This window comes from Passer domesticus, chromosome 6 (assembly GCF_036417665.1).
Source record: "Passer domesticus isolate bPasDom1 chromosome 6, bPasDom1.hap1, whole genome shotgun sequence".
NCBI classification, from domain to species: domain Eukaryota; kingdom Metazoa; phylum Chordata; class Aves; order Passeriformes; family Passeridae; genus Passer; species Passer domesticus.
In genome coordinates, this window is record NC_087479.1 from 33223704 (window position 1) to 33244594 (window position 20891).

General features: G+C 39.2%; 1 protein-coding gene across 34 annotated transcripts in view; it reads left to right on the top strand.

The window, feature by feature from the left end:
• The window catches only part of RAD51B (RAD51 paralog B), a 404685-nt gene that overhangs the window by 35382 nt on the left and 348412 nt on the right, over positions 1-20891 (top strand). For 10 of the 34 annotated variants that reach the window (XR_010364587.1, XR_010364588.1, XR_010364586.1 and 7 more), the window contains exons 1-6: positions 3287-3433; positions 3797-3910; positions 5043-5159; positions 9570-9706; positions 11837-11956; positions 13586-13769. Coding sequence is in view for 24 of the 34 variants with exons in the window: in XM_064424285.1 (XP_064280355.1) it covers positions 3293-3433; positions 3797-3910; positions 5043-5159; positions 9570-9706; positions 11837-11956; positions 13586-13769 (813 nt within the window). In the remaining 10 variants the exon portion in view is untranslated. Of the gene's footprint in view, positions 1-2030; positions 2075-2107; positions 2242-2919; positions 3014-3281; positions 3434-3796; positions 3911-5042; positions 5160-9569; positions 9707-11836; positions 11957-13585; positions 13770-20891 lie in introns of those variants that run through there. The other 24 variants (XR_010364582.1, XR_010364584.1, XR_010364583.1 and 21 more) reach the window with 10 other exon arrangements.

Sequence of the window (20891 nt, forward strand, 5' to 3'; positions counted from 1 at the left end):
TGTAGAAAGTGAAGAGGAAGCCTTTTGGCCTGCAGGTAAAGGGAAAGCTCTGATTTTGTGTGAGGAAAGAAAAGTCATCAAGGCAATGCTCCCCTTTCCTCTGCTGTGAAGGCAGGGCTTCTGCTACCCCTGTGCTGAGGAAGAAACTGTAGTTCATGACAAGTTATAGTATGGTCATGTCCTTCTTTTTACATTGAAACTAACCTGAAGCCACAGACATCTTTTCCCTTTCCTTACACAGCTTTTCTCAAATGTGACTCTCAGTTTTCAAGTCAACTTTTAAAGGCTGACTACACTAGGAGGAGCTCTTCCTCCACGCCTTCTCTCCCTGTTCAGCTACCTTTTCACTGTAGCTCTGAGTTGCTTTTGTATGGGCTGCTTACTCCCTGTCCAGCTTCTTAAATCCTCTGGACTTCTCTGAGCACATAAGCTCCCTTCAAGGTATGAAAGAAACGTTAATTCCCTGACCCTTTTTGACACTATGGTTGTTGGGCATTTTGGGATAGCATCTTGCTGCTTCTGCTGTTCACTCGTTTGGAAGAGTGGCTGAAGTGTTCTGTAGTTTGCAGCTTTGCTGTGGCATTTGTTTTTCAGAATAGACAAAAGCCCAGCCATGCAGTTCCCAGTGCTCAGTTTCTCAGTTAGACGTCCAAGGTAGTTTGGTCCATTTTTTCTTCAGCTGGGTTATTTTTTAGTACTGTAAGGATTATGCAGATAACTTATATGTAGTACTAAGTTCAATACTTTCTAGTAGAACCTAGAGTGAGTTGGAAAGCACGCACCATGGACATTCATGCCAGTCATGTTTGATGACTGCTTCTCTTGTTACATTCAGAAATTCTCTTTACTGGGAATAGTGTGGCCAGCAGGACTAGGGAAATGATTCTTCTCCAGTATTTGGCATTGGTGAAACCACATCTCGAGTACTGGGTCCAGTTCTGAACCCCTCAATTCAGGAAGTACGGGAGGGTGTCCAGAGAGGGCAACAAAGCTGGTGAAGGCTCTCGAGTTCAATCAGGAGCTGAGGGAGCTGGGGTTGTTTAGCCTGGCAAAAAGGGGGCTCGGGGCCTGTTCATTCTCCACAATTACCTGAAAAGAGGCTGTAGCCAGGTGGGGTGTGGCCTCCTCTGCCAGGTAAGCAACAGGACAAGAGGACATAGAGTTAAACTGCATCAGGAGAGGTCTAGGTTGGATGTTAGGAGGAAATTCTTCACAGGAAGAATGACTGGGCATTGGAATGGGCTGCCCAGGGAGGCGGTGGAGTCACTGTCCCTGCAGCTGTTTCAGGAAAGACTGGGAGTGGCACTCAGAGCCAGGGTGTGACAAGGTGGTGTTCGGTCACAGGCTGGGCTCCATGACCCCAGAGCTCTTTTCCAACCTAATTGATTCAGTGATTCACATTATGGGTCACTTCTCTCACAGCTGGCAGCAGACCAGGTGTCTGCGAGCCCTAAATATGAACATGATGTCGTCATTCCAATATTCTTTACTAACAACTGACCGCGTGCTTGGCACTCGCCATGCTGCAGACTCTCGGGTTTTGCAGACGCTTTTGTGCAGAGGTTGGAAGGAATTCCTACGTTACAGCACAAGAGCGCCGTGCAAGGCTCCCGCCTCCAGGGGGCCGCTCACGTTTACGGGCGAAAGGAACACTGAACGCCCCCCGGGCCCTCGGTCTCCGCAGAGGAGAGCAGTCTCCTGCCTGGCGGCGGCAGATAAACACTACCCCAGGCAGCACCGCCGCCATCACAGGCGCGCCATGCCGAGAACTACAGCTCCCGGCATGCCCTGCGCGCCGCCGGCCGCCAGCTCTGCGCGCTAACTGTGGGCAACGCCGCCAATCGCGAGCGCTGGCCTTGCCCGGCGCCCCGCCCCCTGGCGCGCGCCGCGGGGGCCCTTTGAAAAGTTGCCGGGAGCGCGGTTCCGCTCCCGCGGGGCGCTGGCCCGGCCCGGCCCGGCTCGGCTCGGCTCTGCTCTGCCCGGCTCGGCTCGGCTCTGCCCGGCTCTGCCCGGCTCGGCCCGGCCCGGCCCGGCCCGGCTCGGCCCGGCTCGGCCGAGAGCCCCGCGCTGCGGGGTGAGGCGGCTTTGCGGCGGGAGCGGGTTGTGTGGTGCCCGCGGTGTTCGCTGCCGGGGGCCGGAGGGGGCCGGGCTGGGTCTCCGGCTGCAGGCGCGTCCCAGGCTGATGCGGCGGAGGGAGCCTGGGACTTTGGGGTTCCCCCCTGTTTAAGGACAGTTTTGTAGGTGGGGCAATAAAGTTTCCACCTTGTAAAGATGTGGAGGCCTGTGCATCTGCAAAGTTGTAGCAGTTTTGTGTTATGGCAAGCGTTTGCGATATTTGCGCTTACAACGTTATAAAAACCTTTGTTTTGCCCGAATGTCTGTATGAATTAATAGTGGGAATGTTGCCTGAATAATACGTGTGAAACAGCGACATGGTCAAGCATACGTATGTGTATGTTCTGGACCATACTGGGATGGACAGCGTTTTGTGCAGTAGGATTCAGTGTCACTGGGTCACCAAAACTGAGTGTTGTATTCCAGCAGTGTATGTTCTAGGGCTGAATGCCTACTGAGATTGCCCTGCAGTTCATATTCAGACATCCAAAGAGAATTGTTTCTTGCCAGTGCAGTATAGCATGAGGAGTTCCTGTTCAGCTTGTGACTATGTAATTTCTAGCTTTCTTATGTCCCAGAAACATCTGTTGTGTAGACACTGCTATTCCAATTGGTGTGTCCTCATACACAGTCAAATATGAGATGTAATTTAACAAAACTGTATTCAGACTGGTAATATGACACAGACTTATCTGGGAACTCTATATCACATTACATCGTGTGTTCTTTAGCGGGGAGTTAGTGGAATTGTCACACAGGCATATTCAAATCATCTTTCAGACATTTTTTTTGTCTGCCCTGTAGATTGTGAAGCATGGCTGCTAAGAAACTAAGAAGAGCACAGTTGTCTCAGGAAATGTGTGAAAGGCTGAGTCGCTATCAGATCACCACCTGTCAGGTGAAAGTGTTATTTTGTTTGTGGGGAGTGGGTTTTTTGGGTGTGGGGTTGTTTTGGGTTTTTTTGTAGGATGGTGATTTTTCCTATTTTTTTCTTTGTGTGTGTGTGACTGTTGTTTTAATGCATGTTGTGTTCACTTTTTGGGAGCTTTAGTTTTTACAAAGTAGGGAGCATTTCAGACACTATCTGGCCTGCTGCCTTTTAAAAATAGAGCTTTAAAATCATGGATACCTAACTAAAACATTTAAGCTTTTATGTACTTACTGTCCCTGTGGAGGTATGGAAGTCACTGAAGCAGCTCTGGGGAGAAGGACTGGAGGTGCTGGTGGACAACAAACTGTCCCTGAGCCAGCAGTGTGTCCTGGTGGCCAAGAAGGACCATGGGATCCTGAGCTGCATTGGGAAGAGCATGGCCAGCAGGTGAAGGGAGGGGATCCTGCCCCTCTGCTCAGCCCTGGTGAGCCTCACCTGGAGAGCTGTGTCCAGTTCTGGGCTCCTCAGGACCAGAGAGACAGGGAGCTACTGGAGCTGGTCCAGTGAAGGACTGAAGATGAAGAGGGGATTGAAACATCTCCTCTACAAGGAAAGGCTGAGGGAGCTGGGCCTGTTCAGCCTCCAGGAGAGATGACTGAGAGGGGAGGGACCTCAGCAATGTGTAGAAGTATCTGAAGGGAGAGTTGCTAAACCTGTGGAATATGTACTAATTTTGGACAGATTGCATCAGTTTAGTCCCCAGCCTGGATTTCTAGGTTGAGCTCTCTGAATTGCTTTGTACTCTTTCAGGACTTCTTGTGTCTTTCCCTCTTGGAGCTAATGAAAGTGACGGGACAGAGCTACTATGAGGTGCAGAAGCTTCTTTGTAAAGTCAGCCGAGCTTGTGCTCCCAAAATGCAGACGGTGAGTGTGCTTGTGTTGATACTGTTCTTGATACAATGTCTGGGGAAAAGCTCAACATTGTCGCTCATCTTTTTAGCTGGGAGGCTTGTCTCAGTTTTACTGCACAATGACATAATGTTTTTATTTTTAAATATAGGTCTTTGATGCACTTTAGGTTGATACAGGTGCATTTATTAGGTATTATAGCCCCATGAGATTGTTCAGGCTTGCAGCGTCAGTTCTAAGTGCAGTAGGGAAATAAATCATACTCTCTGCCAATCCAGCAAGTTAAAATTGCTTCTGGCATGTATCCTGCAGCTAAGAAAATTTTTTAAAATTTTTAAAATTTTTTTTTACTACAAGCAAATAATAAGAATTTTGGTATAAATTTTGATTTAGATATAAAAGTGGTGCCAGAATTGAAGTGATCCTGAAAATAATTTCTTAAGGATTTTTCCACCCATGTAAATGAGTTGTTGTAGTGTGCCTTAGGCTACATTAGCCTGACTGGAGAGGGTGCAAGAAGGAAACATGTTGGCTGCAATGCAGTGGCAGCATTTTATTTTCTTTTTTGAATTCATGTTTGAAGTTGTCTTTTAGAACAGAGAGGATACAGACAGTTCTGACCTCAGTTAATGCAGCCCCCTTTTTATTCCTTACAAAAATAATCCATGTCCAAATGTGTAATTGGCATAGTAATTATAGGAGTAATTCTGTGAGACTTTAAATTCACTAATGTGCTGCAATAAAATTAGTAATAGAAGAATTAGTATGACTTTTACTACATGTATTTGAAGCTAGCAAATTGGCAATGAACATTGATCAGGGAATTTTACAGGTTGAAAGCAAACCTTGTTGAATAGGAGCAGAGAACTTTTGCAACATCAAGATTAAGGGCTTATTGTTTAATATTGTGGTAAGGGAGAGAAAAAAAGATTTAAATATATTCTTTGAGCTATAAATGGAATATAAATACCAGGAAGGGTGATGAGCTAAGGGCAGACTATAGCTGAATATAACAGTACTTCTCTCATTGTCGAATGTTTGGTCATGCCAGGTTGTTGAAAGCAAATACAATTTTCCTATTTCCATTTAAAGAAAAGGCATTTTTTAATTTTATTGTTTTCTTTTGCTGTTTTTCCTCCTTTTGTAGGCTTATGAAATGAAACTAAGGAAGTCTGTCAATCCTTCTTCGGCCTTTTTATCCAGCACGCTTCATGGTTTGGATAGAGTCCTGCATGGTGGAGTGCCTTGTGGATCCCTCACAGAGGTAAATTGTTTAGTATATTTTGCTTTAGTTGAGCATTCTGCCTAGAAATCAAAAGTCACAGATAGGTTGGACTGGCTTGTGTCAGGTGGTTCAAACACAAAATACTTGAAAATGTTTGGATGAGAACAGGCCTTGCCAAGTGCTTTTCTTTGTCCACTGTGGCAAATTGTCACAGTAGAGGAATAAAAATGAGAAGCTGTGAAAATCTTACTATGAAGAAAATACATTTTTTTTACATCCTGTAATCAGGCTAGATTGAATTTGATTTCTGATAGAAATGACTTACAAAATCTAATGCAGGAGCAAGAAATAGGATAGAGATGTGTCTTTTCCATGACAGGACGATTTTTCCTTGAGCTTGTGACTGGTTCGGGAGTGGTGTCCAAATATTAAATTTTATGTTGGTTTTGTTTTGTTTTAAATTTAATTTCAAAGTAAGCTCTGCAAGCAGTTGATCTCAAAATTGGGTATCAAATACAATTTTCCTGAGATGATGTAAAATCATGCTCTACAGGAGGTTAATGTAAGTGCTTTATAATCCAGAGTTATATATTTTGTACACTTCTTAACCTGGTTAATTATCTCAATACTCAATTTTAATAATCCCCCCAGTGTTTTCTTAGAATATTTAGCCTTTAAGTATAAGAAAATCGTTCATAAACTGTATTTGAAGAATAGTCATAGTTCCTATGTATCATTGTATTTAAAGTTAGTTGGGGGGGAATGAGTGTTTTCAAAGACAGGCCAAATTTTTCTCTGAATGTAAATGAAAAGCACAGCATCAGGAAAGGCAATATTGCACTTCCAAGTTTTCTTCTGGAAAAAAGCTTCTAAATGTGATTTTTTATATTCTATGATCTTTTGGTTAAAAATTAAAGCACCTGCCTGGTTCAGTTCTCTACAGTGGGAGATCTCACCAAGGGAGGGAGATGTTGACATCTGTACAAGACATGTAGTGGATGAGACCAGAACTGCAAGCCCTTCCACCTGCACCTTGGGCTTGGTTGATGACTGATACATAACTATTTAGTCTGAAATAACATAGAGATAACTAGGTAGGATCCAAATGAATGTGATGAATAACTGAAAAGATTAGATGTGTCCAAGAAAAAACAAAATAGTGTATTGCTTTTTATTTGTCTTTTAGGTACTAAGCGTGAAAAGCTATTAGGGCAGCTGTTAGGGGTTTTTCAGCAAATAAAAAGGCAGATAACCATTAACCATACAGAAACTGATCTTTTCTTTTAAAGCCTGGTTCTGTAGATTTTAAAAAGTTTTTTTGCAAGAGTCTTGAGATCTACAGTAGTTTAAAAGGTTGGCAGCACTTGAGTGTTCATCAGGATTGCTAGATGAAATTTTAGTAGAAGGCCATCAATTTACTGCTGCAGCTGGTTTGGTGCTGTGCTCTGCTGCTTCTATGTTCTACTGCAGCTTGTGAGCACTTTCATGTTTGTTTTGGGTTGTTTTTTTTTTATTTGAGGATTTAACAATTTTAATTTGCTTTTTGTACAATTCACTGGAACGCAATTGACAAGTAGATTGTCTTTTGGCATTTTTGCATTAGACAGATATTTTAAGTCTGACAGAAGTTCTCTTCAAAAGTATGCTGAATGCAGCATTTACTTCCTGACTGCTGGGGCTAAATTGTTGTCTTTCTGTTATTTTACCCAGCAGTGAGGGTGTCTGGAAACTTGGAAGTTTGAGTACCTGATCAGAGGGATTAAGACTTGTGGTGGTATCTTCTGTGGCCAAATCCCCTTGCTTTTTGAGTGCCAGAGGGATTTGATTTGTATTACACTGTCTCAGACCATTTTTTTTCCAAGCCACTATTAGGTTTTAAATTGGAGACTAAATCATAGCTGAAATTCTGTGGTCAGAACTTTTGGCCAAGTTTTATGAGGAAAAGTTAAAATAGTTCCTTTTTTGAATATTGAAGAGTTTAATCTTCTAGTAGATGAAGAATTAGGTCCTTGTGATTTCATTCAAAGCCTACAGATGTGCCAGAGAAAATAATATATAACTTATTGAAAAATAATTCATCTCTGCCTAATATTTTTAAAAACTGTTGTGGCCTTCATGTTTCTGTCTGGGTGACTTTTTTTTTTTTTTCTGAGCAAATTTAGAGTAAAATAAACCAAAAAAATTTTTTGCAGACATTTAATTTAAATTTATTTAGAGGAATTTCAAGTAGGATTCTGGTGTTCTAAACACTTGCTGAATCAGTGGTAAGTACAATAAAATGCTGTAGTTTTGTAAAATTCTTCACTGTGGATTATTTAAAAGCTTGTTTTAAGGCCTGTTAAAGGAATGCAGATTAAACAAGAAGTATTGTTGGTTTTGGGGATACAAATGCTTTCTTGCTGCATTGGCTTGCTTCCTTGTACTGCAAGGTTCCCTCATTTTTGTGGATGTGATGCTCATATCATACTCAGCGTTTTTATAGCATCTCTGCTGAATTTGCTTCTGTGTCAGCCACTGAAATGGATGTTGCTTCCAGTGCACCTCCCAGGCAAGGCTGAAACTACAAATGTTTTTACAAAGTATCATCACAGTTGTCCAAACATTTTAATTTCACAAACTGGATTGATGCCCTCCCCTCGTTCATTTCAAGTCCTCTTTTTAACAAAAAACAACTGGTGAGATTCATTGGCAATCATAGTCTAAGGAATGTGTATTGCCTCTGTACTTTTTACATATGCTTTGGGTTCACATTAAATTGTACCAGATATTGCTGATATGATAGTTTGAAATCTGCCTGGGGAACAGATAATTGCATAAATTACTGATTCCTGATCTGTAATTCACCAAATCAGTGTGTGCTTCTAAACAAAAATAATTTCATACTTCTCTTGCATTAAAGCTTCATGTGATCAATCAATTTCAATATTGATTGATAGGGCTTGACTTTCAGGCCTTGTTAAAAGACAAAGCTGATTAAAGGGATTTTAACCAACTGTTGACTGCAGCTACTGTGATCCTTTCCCTGTAAATTTTCTGTGCTTCAAGTCATGCTGCTACTGCTTAAACCAAAACCCTAACAATTATGTAATATCTTCTGGTGAAAGTATTTGTGCTTGAAATCAAACTACTGTGCATGTAGTCTCAAAAATCGGTTTGATTTTGAGTGTCTGTCTATTGTAAAGTTTGTTTTTAAATTTAAAACAGCTCTGTGTTTAGGCCTTTGGTCTGGCAGTCCTAGGTGTTTTGAGACGGCGTGCTTTGTTTTACAGTTCAGCTTACCTGGAGAGGCTTGCTTTTACACCTTGCATTGTTAGTTTGTTGCTACAAGCATAAGAATGAACCCATCACTCTGTTTTCACTGCCTAAAGTCACATTATTTTTGCTGTTTTTTGGCCCTCCTAGTATTTATGATTCCATCATCTCCCTTCCCATAAGCAGTGACAATGTGATACTGTATTTAAAGACCCCCTGTCGTAGTAATGAACTTGCAATTATCTGAACACAGAGCCCAGCATTCAGGCACAATCTCTGGAAGATCTGCAGTGGATAAAGAACAGCAGATTGCCATCTCTAGCAGAAAAATACTGCTCTCAGAAACTGGTGATCTCATCAAACAATGTATTCTTTGGATCCTTTTTCTCCTCAAAAATCTCACTGGAACCTTTTCATACAAGCTGAGCGTGCTCTCTTTGAATGCTGCTTCACCACAGGGGCTTTCAGTGAGTGCAGATGGAAGCTTTGGGGATCTGGTCTGGATCATTGAATCGTGTTGGTGTTGGAATATGGGGAATGTAGGGAGTTAACCTCAATGGAAAAACTCACACTGCATAGTGCAGAGTGTAGTCTCTGGGGCAGATAAAATCTGTCTTAAGTATATATGTGGTTCGTATTGAATATTCAGCTTTTATAGGATATAAGCAATTATTCCAGTGATTTCTAGGAGAGACCTGTTTTTTTTCAAGGTAAAGATGATTTCTAAGGAGATGTTCAACATCCAGAACTCAACAGCTCTGGACTTAGTTTTCAGCTCTAAAAGCTATTGATGACATGTGAATGTCAACAGCGAATCTTTTAATACTGCTCTGTTTTAGAAGGTAGCACAGGGAGAGATGGAAGAGAGCTAGGTGTCTCTAGGGAAGATCTAGTGAGGTGAGGGGAAGAGTAGGGGACCTCAAATTTGAAAGGTAGTAATGATGTCAAAGAAAGCATAAGCATAATGCCCTGTCTGAAAAGCTTTTTTTATTCTTCAGGGGATGAATTTGTCTCCAAGGTACAGATCCAACAGTAACTGCAAATTGGTCTTTGTGGGCTATGTTCTGTCTTTTCGTGGCTGTTGTCTCCTTTTGGTAACTGAAAGAGCAGAATTGGGGGAACACTGGCTGATGGGACTTAGGTAAAAGTAGAACTACAGTGAAATGAATGTTATGTTGCTAATCTTTTTCCTTCCAGATAACTAGCCCACCAGGTTGTGGCAAAACTCAATTTTGTATTATGTTGAGTGTTCTGGCTACGCTGCCTGTAAGCATGGGAGGACTAGATGGGGCTGTTATATACATTGACACAGAGTCTGCATTCAGTGCTGAAAGGTAAGATGCAAAATTCTAAAATACACACAACTTCTTAACACCTTTTATCTTGTAACCTTCAAATATTTTCTGAGCAATAATTGTGCATTTTTAAGTACTAGCGGTAATTATTAAACATTCTTCGGGTACATGCATTCATTCCACAGGCAATGAAATTAATAAAATGGTTTGCTCACCTTCCTAATTTGTATGAGGTTGCAGATTCTGGTATGATAAGGTGGATGGCATGATCTTTAATTTTTAAATGGTGTTATCAGTCCTGTACCTTAAATCTTGCTTTGCAGTTTGGTTTGTGGAGTTAACAGGATGTTAATTAGAGGATGTAAAAGCACAGCAGTTTGGCTGCAAAGGCAATGGAGGTTTTCCCCAGTGAACAGTGGGACTGACGTTGCAAATTTTCCTTCAGATTTCCATCCTATTTCTGTTGAACAGGGCCATGTGCCCTTCTGCATTTTTGATTTCCTTCTGCAGCAGCCTTGCATCTCCTGTATCCTTAGCAGCTATGCAATGTATTTCCATTGATTATTCATTGCAAGTTATCATGGATGAGAAGGTGGGATTTTAAACTCTGCTTTTTGTCAAGTTAATGTCACAGAATTTTGAAGTATAGTATATCAAAGAAAAAAGCTTCAAGCAATGGCTCTGTGAAGTACTGTGCTTCCTCCTTACACACCACTCAAGTTTTATTTCAGGTCCCTGAAATGTAAATAGTAAAAAAAGGTAGGACCTAAAGAGTGAGTTAAGACTTGTCACTTAGAAATGACTGCTAAAGAAAAGGAAAGCAGATGCAGATGAAACTGAAACTGCTGAAAACAGAATAGGATGTAGAAAGGAAACATGGCAAAATTAATATTATTAAGGATGAAAACATTTATGTATTTAATCATATTTAGTATTGCTCAGTCGCAAATGATAAACACAATTTCAGCAGACTGACTATATTTTATACTTTCTTTGTTGCATCCTCTGAGGAGCTGAGCCATCAGGGCTAGGGAGGTGCATATCTCCTTCTCCCAATGTGGTTGGGAGCCTGGAGCATTTGCCATTTGTGGAGAGGCCAAGGACTTGCTCAGTCGAGTGGAGAGAAGGCACTGGGGCAATCTACCAGTAGCCTTCCCTTGCCATGAGGAGGCCTGAAGGAGATGGCACAGGGGTGTGTGCTGGGGGACAGAAGGCATAAATTGAGCTTCATTTCTGGGCTGATATATGGAGAAGATTTACAATTCCTAACTGCCTTTTTGGTGAAAAAGCTTTGCCCAGAGAGGTGGTGCTGCCTCCATCCTTGAAGGCTTCTGAAATAAGACTCAAATAACGTGTTCTGAATTCATAGCTGGCACTGTGTTGAACAGGATGTTGCCTCAAAATCTCCTGAGCTCTCTTTCTAAACAGATTTTAAATTTGTTTTCCCTAAAATCTTTTTAACTTTGTGCTTTAATGAAAGGAGCCTAAGTTTAAAGAGATAGCAAGTAAGTTGTGCCTACAAGTATAATCCACTAGAGGCCACTCTTCTCAAGCTATAGGTGGTGGGATATGTCCACTTAAAATATAAACAATTAAGTATTTTTTGTTACTAAAAATGAAATTCTATTTGGTGGAAAAAATTTTGTCTAATAGATCTTCTGTTTCTTACCAGCTTGTTAGATTTCTTTGGTGACACAAAGCCCACTCCATGATTTCACTGCAAGGTAAAGGTGAAAAGGAAGATGGTTAGAGTTGGAGAGTAGTTTTATTTAAATGAAATTAATATTTACGTAAAATAATTACAACAGGAAAATGCTTGGTCATTGAGTGGAATCTCTGGTATAAAACCTGAAGAACTTACTCTGTAAGAAGAACTTACTCCTTCTAGAGGAGCTATGCCCTTTCTTTGCATACAGACACATGACATCTTTCCCTAGTGTACCACTGACTCAGCATCACTGGAAAGAGAACCTAACTGTTCTGAATTCCACTGTTTCACTCTGATACAGTATGCTTTTCCTTTTAAAAGATTTCCAGCCTTAGTTGGTATCTGCTTATGGTTCAGAGCTTTGCTGTGTTTGCTTTCTGAATACTTGATGCTTCATTATCTTGTATTATTCTTTTTGCAGTATTATGCCTTCTGGTTTTTTTTTTGTTTTTTATTAATAGATTGATTGAGATAGCAGCAAACAGATTCCCTACTTATTATGACTCAGATGAAAAGCTGCTCTGCATGACCCGTAGCATCCACCTGTACCGAGAGCTGACCTGTTGCAGTGTGCTGAAGAGGTATTCTCTTCCAGAATTTAAGAAAAGACAATTTTGACTGGATTCTCTAAACCAATTTGGTTTTGTATCAAAGTTTTATGAAGAATAATTAATTTGGGTCCTTTTCATGTGGATACCGGCACGGTCTCCAACAAAGTAACATTGTTGCAGAAAGATTGACATTGCCCTTATCATTTCATAGCATATGACTAATCCACTTGATGCTTTTTAATTTGTGGTAGACAATTTCTATGTGATCTGATTCTTGTAAGCCTTTAAAGGGGAATGTTCATGAGACTGGTCTCTCCACAATCCAAGAGAATACCTTAGTATAAGAGTTACTTTTCCATGAAATTGAAATTTGTTCCTCCAAAGAAGTTTGCTTCCAGGAAGATGGGGATTCCTCCAGCATTGGGAGGGAGAAGTTATTTAGCAGTCACCAGCCTGAGTGCAGTGTTGAATTGTCATATTGTTACTTTATATTAATTTGTGAACATGTGTTGCAATGAAAATTAATGAAGTTATATTTTAGCATCATGTTGTGTGTTTTGTGTTAGTGGGAGAGTCATTATCTGTCACAGACATATTTATGAAAAATCCTTTTGGCAGGATCTTCTCTCCTGAGAAGTTGGGAAGCTTCAGCTTCTCCATGTTTTGCTGCTTTGGAATGTGATTTGGAGAATTGTTTACCCAGCATGTGAAATTGTTTTTACTTGATGACCAATGACAGCAACCTATGTCGAGGCTGTGGGCAGTCACAAGATTTTATTATCATTCCTTTCCATTCCTTTCTAGCTTTCTGATGGATCCTTTCTCTCTCTTCTTTTTAGTATAGTTTTAGTATAGTATTTTAATATAAAATTTAATTTTAATATTATATAAAAATATAATATCATAATAAATCAGCCTTCTGAGATATGGAGTCAAGATTCTCATCTCTTCCCTCATCCTGGGACCCTCGAACACAACCACAATTATCAGAATAGTTTTTTCTTCTAATACAGCTTTATCAGAGAACAGCTAGTAGCATATTAAAGAAACATGGAATGGCTTGGAAGAGAGCTTAAAGGTCATCTAGTTCCAAACCTCCCAATATAGGCAGGGATAGCACCCACTTGGTCAGGTTCTTCAGGGCCCCATCCAACTTGGCATTGAACATGTTCAGGAATGGGACATCCACAGCTTCTCTGGGCACCTGTGCCAGTGCCTCACTACCCACTAAGTAAAGCATTTCTTCCTGAATTCTAATCTAAATCTTAGTTTAAAGTCATTTTCCCTTGTCCTATCACTATCTGCCTGTGTAAAAAGTCACTCTCCCTCTTACTTATAAATCCCCTCGAAGTGCTGAAAGACCACAGTGAGACACAGTTTCAATGCCCCCTGCACTTGCTGTCTGCCACTCAGGGGTTGTACAGCATGTTATTGCTAGCCAGAGGTCTTCCAAAACTCTCTTGTAAAGAGGTCCTGCCTTGGGCCTCACATTCCTTTCCAAATCTCTTTACTACATGCAGATGTTAATGGAGTGGTGTGTGGGGAGGGAAAAAGAGGGACTGACCTTAAGCTTATTAAAGGAATCTTTATTTTAAAATTTTCAGTGTTATGAAATGGTTCTTTTGTGTAAATAATGCTATCAGTGACTTTTTTTTTCAGGATTATGTCTTTGGAAGAAGAAATTATTTTGAAGAAGGTTAAACTTGTAATAATTGACTCTGTTGCTTCAGTTGTCAGAAAGGAGTTTGATACAAAACTCCAGGGCAATCTGGCAGAGAGAAGTAACTTTTTGACTAAAGGAGCATCAGTGTTGAAGTATTTGGCAGAGGAGTTCTCAATACCAGTAAGTTCTTTTTCCTTTTCTAAGTTTTTGCCTTACAGTATCAAGTAATAAAGAAGAAGGAGATTGACAGGAAGAAGAAACCAGACAATGATTCTAGGAAATCTTAAAGTAGGTGCCATTTGGAATATAGTTGGGAAATAGAAGAATAGTAATTGTTCTGTTTGGTGTGTTTCTTCTGTGGGTTTTTGTTTGTTTGTTTTCTAAAATTTCTTAGGAATTATTTTTATTTTTTAATTTGGGACTTGAAATAAGAAATTATTAGTCTCCAGCTGTCTCTGTGCTTTGGTTTTTGTGTTGTGTTTTTTTTTTTTTTCCCTTAAATCCTACATTTACTTGCCATTAAATATTGTTTATCCTGATGGTTCCATTGTACTGCATTGTCACTCTACCTAATGGATGCTCTAGGTAGGTGAAGATTTTTTTCTGCCTCTGTTTCTTTTACTTAAGTTAATAGAGTCTCAAGAAGGCTTATGCTCTGGAACAGTGTGAATTCCTTTGGTAGCTGATAATGTGTGCTAATTCCTGCAGAAGGGAACAGCTCAGCAAATCCTTGTCTGTAGACTTGCCCATAAAATGCAAAGGAAGACATGGACACTTAGTGCAAGGAGTGGGTAGACCTGATTAAGAAGTGCTTTAGAAGATGTAAACTGTGTATATGTGTGTGTGTTTCTTGTGTGATCCACAGAGTCATTTCAAAAGATATCATTGAAACTCAACTCTTTAAAGTATTTCCTGGTATGGGTAACCTACTCATCACTCCAGTGTAAGAGAGAAGCTGGGGTAAGAATGTGAGTAAGACTCTGATGCTCCTGAGGTCACAGAAACTATCACATCAGAAACGGGAAGTGTGGAACTGGCTGATGTAACTTCAGAGGACTGGATTTCCTTCTGCCATGTGACTTTTAAAGACTTCTGATGGAGAAAATGAAACATGCCTAAGTGCCTTTAAAGTTCATGTACAAAAGGTAGCATCTCAGTCAGTGCACCCAGTAAAGTTGATAGTGACTGTTTATAAAGCCAGGAAAGAATTGTGTGTAATAATGTACACTCTGATATTTTGAGAATGTATTTCACAGCCCTTTGAGAAAGGGGGGAAGTTTTATGGGACGATATTCTTTTTCTCTATTTTCTTCTCCTTTAGACAGCCCCTGCTGTCCATCTTCACTGAAATGGTGAAGCTGAGCTGGATTTGAAGCTCTGACATTTCAGGCTGGAGTGTGTTGTGCATCTGCAAGTGTTGGTGCATACTGCAAAATCAGTCTGCTGTTCCATGTGTTTCAGTAACTTCCCTTACAGAGTATCTGAGGTTCTCACTGTAAATAACTGTGTTGGCATTATTTCAGATGTTTTTACTTATCTAGAAAATAATAAATATAAATTTGAGACTAAGGACATTAGTAAGGTTGCAAAGTGATTTAGATCAGTAATAAATTGGACATATGAATGTAACTCTTTGTGGCACAATCAATGCAACTAAGTACTAAATTGGGCAACAGTTAAGGAAGACTGAATCTGAGGCTGATAGGATTTGAACTTGAAGTCAGTCTTTTTGGCTGTAGCTAAAGATCTGGTGAAAAACTGAGTAGTTGAACAAGGGAATTGGAAATTAGGAGATATGAGCTATAACTTATTGCAGCAGTACATCTGATGTTGGCAGTCCAGAGAGGGTGGTGAAAAAGCAGCTTCCAGAAAACAGCCTTGAAGATGAATGGGGGAGAGCAGTCTTAGTGAAGAAGACATAAGGTGCTTCCTTTGTTTAGCTTAGCTAAGGAAATGTTAAGGGTTTCTTCATTAGTCAATATGCACCTACTCGGTGAAGAGGTATTTGATAAAAGCTCTCTTTGGCTGACACAGGTGTACCACAGTTCTGTGGTTGGAAGCTGAATGAAGCAAGGTCAGACTTCAAAGAAGGGATGTGTTCTTACTGGACTAACTAATCATTGGAATGCATTACTAAACATAAATAGCTGCTTATCATGAGTATATTTAGGTGGGCATTCCTCCCTGTTTCCTAAAAGGGAAATGGTTTCAAACAGGGTTAAGTTTGTGGAAACCATGTTGTGCCAGAGTTAAAAGGATTTTAATGCAGTTATTTTTGTTGGCATTATAAACTCACTAACTGTTTATAATTATGTGTTTGTGATGTCACATTATTGAGTTTGATGTGCAAAAGTGGCTAGTGGTCATAGTTTTTACCAAACTCAAGGGGAGCTGTTTCAAACCCAGCTAGCTCTATATGGTATGAAGTATTTGAAAAAAAGTTGATCTTGATTCTACCAAAACTGATGGTGGTTGTTCATTAACTTCTCTGTACCTCGATTTTCAGGTTATAAAATGGGGCAGAACTGTTAAGTGAGAGGAGATTGTTATTAACGACCCTATCCTCACAATGAACTTGTACTGAGTCCAGGCAATGTATACATGCTCCTTGGAAAGTAGCAGTTGCCATCCTTGGTGTAAAATTTAAAACAGTTGTAGTAAATGAAAACTTAATCCATGTCATGAGATGAGAAAAAAATAATAAACATATTAATTGAATGGTACCATCCTAGCCACTGAATGAAGATAGTGGTTTGTGATTGTAATTTTTTGCTTGACCTAATTTTTGTTGTTGGAGTTTTTTGTGGTTTTTTTGTTGTTGTTTGTAAAGTGCAAAGAAAAGCAAAGTTGTGTTTCTGTTTTTTTAAATTTATGGGCGTTAGTAAAGCTTAAGTTGTTTCTCAAAAAGTGAAATACGATGCCTGATCACCTTTTTAGATCCTTTCTTCCTTGTAAGTTAGCCGTAAGCCCAGGTTCATTCTAGGCATGTGAAGTGATGCCAAGGCAAGAGGCAGCACAAGGTTTAGTTCACTTATGGCAAATTCACAGGGGACCTGGCAGCCCTACTGATGACTGAACAGTCTCTGAAGCTTTTACCTCCATGTGGCACTATGTAGCAGTGCCCCTTTTCCCTTTCCTGCAGAGAGTTGTAACCAAAATGTACTTTTTTTCTCCCAGGTTTCGTTGGAACTAGCCAGTCAGATCAAAAGCAGTTCCTGGAAACTGAGCAGGACAGCTTGATTATCAATGACACAAAAACCCCTTTCTTTTTGAAATCCAGTGAATAGGCAAATCTATATGAAAAATTTGTTACCTTTACATGTTAATAGAGCACCTTGTAGTTGAGAGCATTTAGATCTTAATGTCTTCTCTTACAATGTGTGTGGATGCTGTCTAACAGATTAGATATTTAAGCAACAGTAATCAGTCCTATATGCTTCCTGTGTAGCTTCCTGACTTCCTTAGCCTTCTGAAAAAGAAAGAAAGTAAAACATGCTTTGGATTTTCTTTCTTCTCTTCTTCCATATTCACAGGAAACTGTAAATTATTAGTAGATGGTATTTGGTGAAAGCAATTCCGTGTTTGTGCTAGTTGAGAGATGTCCTCTTTTCAGTAAAGAGCTAAAACTAAAACCCAATATGACAGGAATTATTGTTGAGATTTAAATATTTACCTTATAGAATTTGTTGTTCATAGACTGATTTTCTAGTCATTAATACTTCAGAAAATAAGTGAAGCTGGCTAGGCATCTCTGTGAAAAAGTACTCCACAAGCAGCAGTTACAAAACCAAACTGCTTTAAGGATTCTTTTAAATGTCAGATTGAGACTGATGAAATTTGCTTTGTAAAACCCTAAGGCTAATCAAATTACAACATTTGCTGTCCTTTATACTTTTGTCTGGATTATGTTCTTAGGTCACTGAAGTGAACCTTTGTCATTTGTGATCAATATGTTGGTTATTGTTACCAGGAAATGTATAATAGTGTAGTCTGTTATTTTTTTATTTGTTCTGAAAATATGAGGTAACTTAGGATGAGAGACTTGAATGTCTCATGTGTGGTTTTTTTAGAGCAAATGAAAGACAAACCTTATGTAATTATTCTCCAATGCTTTTATTTTCTGTGCTAAATTAACAGTAGTTCAAGAAGCCCACAATTCCACAGGTAGTATTTTTCCCCATTTAGAAGTTACATGCTCCATTTAAAAACTAAAACTACACTTAATATTTATGACAACAAATCTGTAACAGTCAATTTTCTTTCCACACTGATCTCTAGATTTTAGTTTCAGTGCTTCACAGTCACTATGCTCCTTAATCTTATACCCAACATTTTCATTTACTTTGGAAAGCCAAATGTTTAGCTAAGTGTATATCTGCTTTTAGGATGAGTAAATTTTTTTTGTCTCCAAATCACTTCCTATGGAGAAATTACTTAACATGTAAGTGAAGTGCCTTTTCTGCTGTCTTTCATTAAGTGTGTTTGCTTGTATTGTCTCATCTTCCTGCAGTAAAGTGTCTAAAAACTGAAATGCTCATGTTGGCACAGAGGGAATATTCAAGCTGTTAGTTTTCTTTGTTTATAACCAAGTATTCCCATTTGGCCTCATTCTTGCTTCTTTTTATTGTGTTTCCACATAGAGGGTTGCTTGTCACCTCCTCTGCATTTTGCCTATTGCTGTTCTGGTATTTGAAAATATTAGTTTATGGAATGCAAAACAGATTCCAAAATAAAAGATTCCTGAAGAAAAGTTGTTTAGATGCCAGTTCTCTTTGAATTAAATATGTATAGAGTTTGGTAAAAATATATAGTTGATTTGTTGTTACATTGTGTAGCAGCATTGTATGATGACTTTTCCAAAATTATGGGGATACATTGGACTTTCAGTTTATTTTGTCTATATTGGAACTGTAAAGCTGCTGAAATGCAAACTTGGTTTTTATTCTTATCTGTTAAAAATTGTTTAATCCCAGAGTTACAGAAACTGTAATTGAATTATCTTTACAGGTTGTTTAAAACTAGAATAAAAGAAACTTTACTTGCAAAACTTAGAGAATTGGTTCCACTTTGAAGTTTTCTAGAAAGAGAACTCTTACAAGTTACACCACATGGAATCATGTGTTTCTTTAATGAAGTTAAATGTGAAGTTAAATGAGTTAATGTTATCAGAAGAAAACTATTTGGAACCGAGTTTCCAGAATTTAACTAGCCATATTTAGGTGAGATGTGGTTCAGACTGTTTCTAGTGGCGAGAATTCCATGGGAAGTATGGGTCCTTTTCTATTAAGCTGCTGGTATTTATGTATAATGTTATGTCAGTCAAGTTTCAAGCATATTTTGGGTTTATGAATATAGGTGAACTTGAATACCCTTTCCAGCTGCTAGTAGAAGCATCTTCCTATTTCTGCATAGTCACATGGAACTCCTGGTCATCTGCTTGCTCAGGTTTTAAGTAATGATGTAGTTCTTCTTTCAGTCTGGGACTGCTACTTGTGTTGTTCCTCTCCCTCACCCTTCATATGGGGACCTTTCATACTTTTTTCCAGGAAGTTTGTGTATTTCTCTAGGTAGCAGCATGAAAGTTAAAACGATGTGTCTGATTAGAAGATGCAGTAGAGCATTTGAACCTGCAGAATTTTATTAGAGGTAATTCACTAGGTTCTTGGAGAAACTTGAGTAGTCTTCAGATCAACTCAATAGGATGAAAAGATCCTAGTGTTTTATGCTAATCATACTGGGAACATTATCCACAGAAGCATAATATTTAGAATAGTGTAGACATTGCACAATTTGCTGACTTTATTCTTCTGTATGAAACAAAGAATCTTTAAGTAGATCTGCCTTTGTTTTGAGCCATGGGAAACAGTAGTTAACTTGTTTCCCAAGTCAGGAAGATTACTTCCGAAACCAACTTTCTTCTAAAAAAACCCAATTCTTGTTCTCTTCAAGATGTTTCGCTTCCCCTGCACCAAAATTCATGTCGGTGTTCATCTCCTCCTTAAATGGTGAAATGAACAACATTAGAAAATGGCATTTGTGTGAGCTGTATCAGAACTTTTTGTTTTATACATATTATCTTTCAGTATAAAGAGGAGCACCTAAAAAAGCACACCTCAGTGTGCTTTTTCTGTTTTAGTAACAAATAGTTTGTGAAATGAGTGTGATGAGGCCCTGGAACAGGTTGCTCAGAGAAGTTGCAGTGTACCATCCTTGTTGCTTACTTGGGAAACCAAGATCGTTAATGGGAACTTCAAGAGCAACGTTCTTTCTTTGCTCTTGCTGAAACTTCATAAACTCAGTTTTTATTGGCAACTGTTTATGTTTCAATTATTCCTCCACTCCACACAATTGAGCAAAAACTGATTTTGATAAAAGTGGGTAAAGTCAACTGTTAAGTGTTGTTAGAGTGGTGAAGGTAATGGCTTTGTCTTCTCATGTGGTTTTTATAAATTATCCTCAGAAGGTGCACAGCTTTGTTAAAGCTTTGTTAAAGCTTTGTTTGGCTGGTTAAAATGTAATTATAACTGTCTTCAGCACTGCTGCCATTTGTGTTCTTTTTAAATGTGTCTGGAGAATATATGTTTATGCAGTTTATGGCCTGACACTGTTCCTTTTGGACCATCTATACCATAAAATGTTTATTACTGCTGAGGAAAAGGAATGAGAAATGGTAGAGCAATGTTTCCTGTTTTCATCTGGTGGTGAAATATAGCAAAGGAGGTAGTTTAAAGTTATATGATACTTGAATTCAGTTTTTTTTCTTTTAAATTATTCCCTTCGTTACTTTTTCCATTTTACAGTGCAAGTGACTTTGCCAAAAGCTATCATTCTGCACAATTGCACATATGAAATTATGTAGAAGAAGCGCACTAGGATTAACATATAGGAGAGGGAGTTGAAAGGAATCAGATTTTATTGCCAGATTTATTTTTGATCTGCTATATAATTATGCACAATATTTGCTGTAAAGTAGGGCAGGAACTTTTTTCTGATATCTGCCTTGACTTGAATTTATGAAAGACTTCTTCCAAAGTAAATAAACAGTTTCTTGTACTTTCTAACCCTCATTGTTGTTACGCTTCTCTGGGTTACCTTCAGCTGATTGACATAATCTTGTAAGTGAGGGGCCCAAAAGTGGACAATATTCCAGATGAATCTGTAGCAAAGTTTAGGTATGGAGAAGGATTTATTTTCATGCCTTGCAGGACATCCTCATGTTTATGCATCATAACACAATTTGCTTTCTTTGCAACAACGTGATGCTGTTTACTTACCAATTATTAAAATCTTGAATCTGCATCT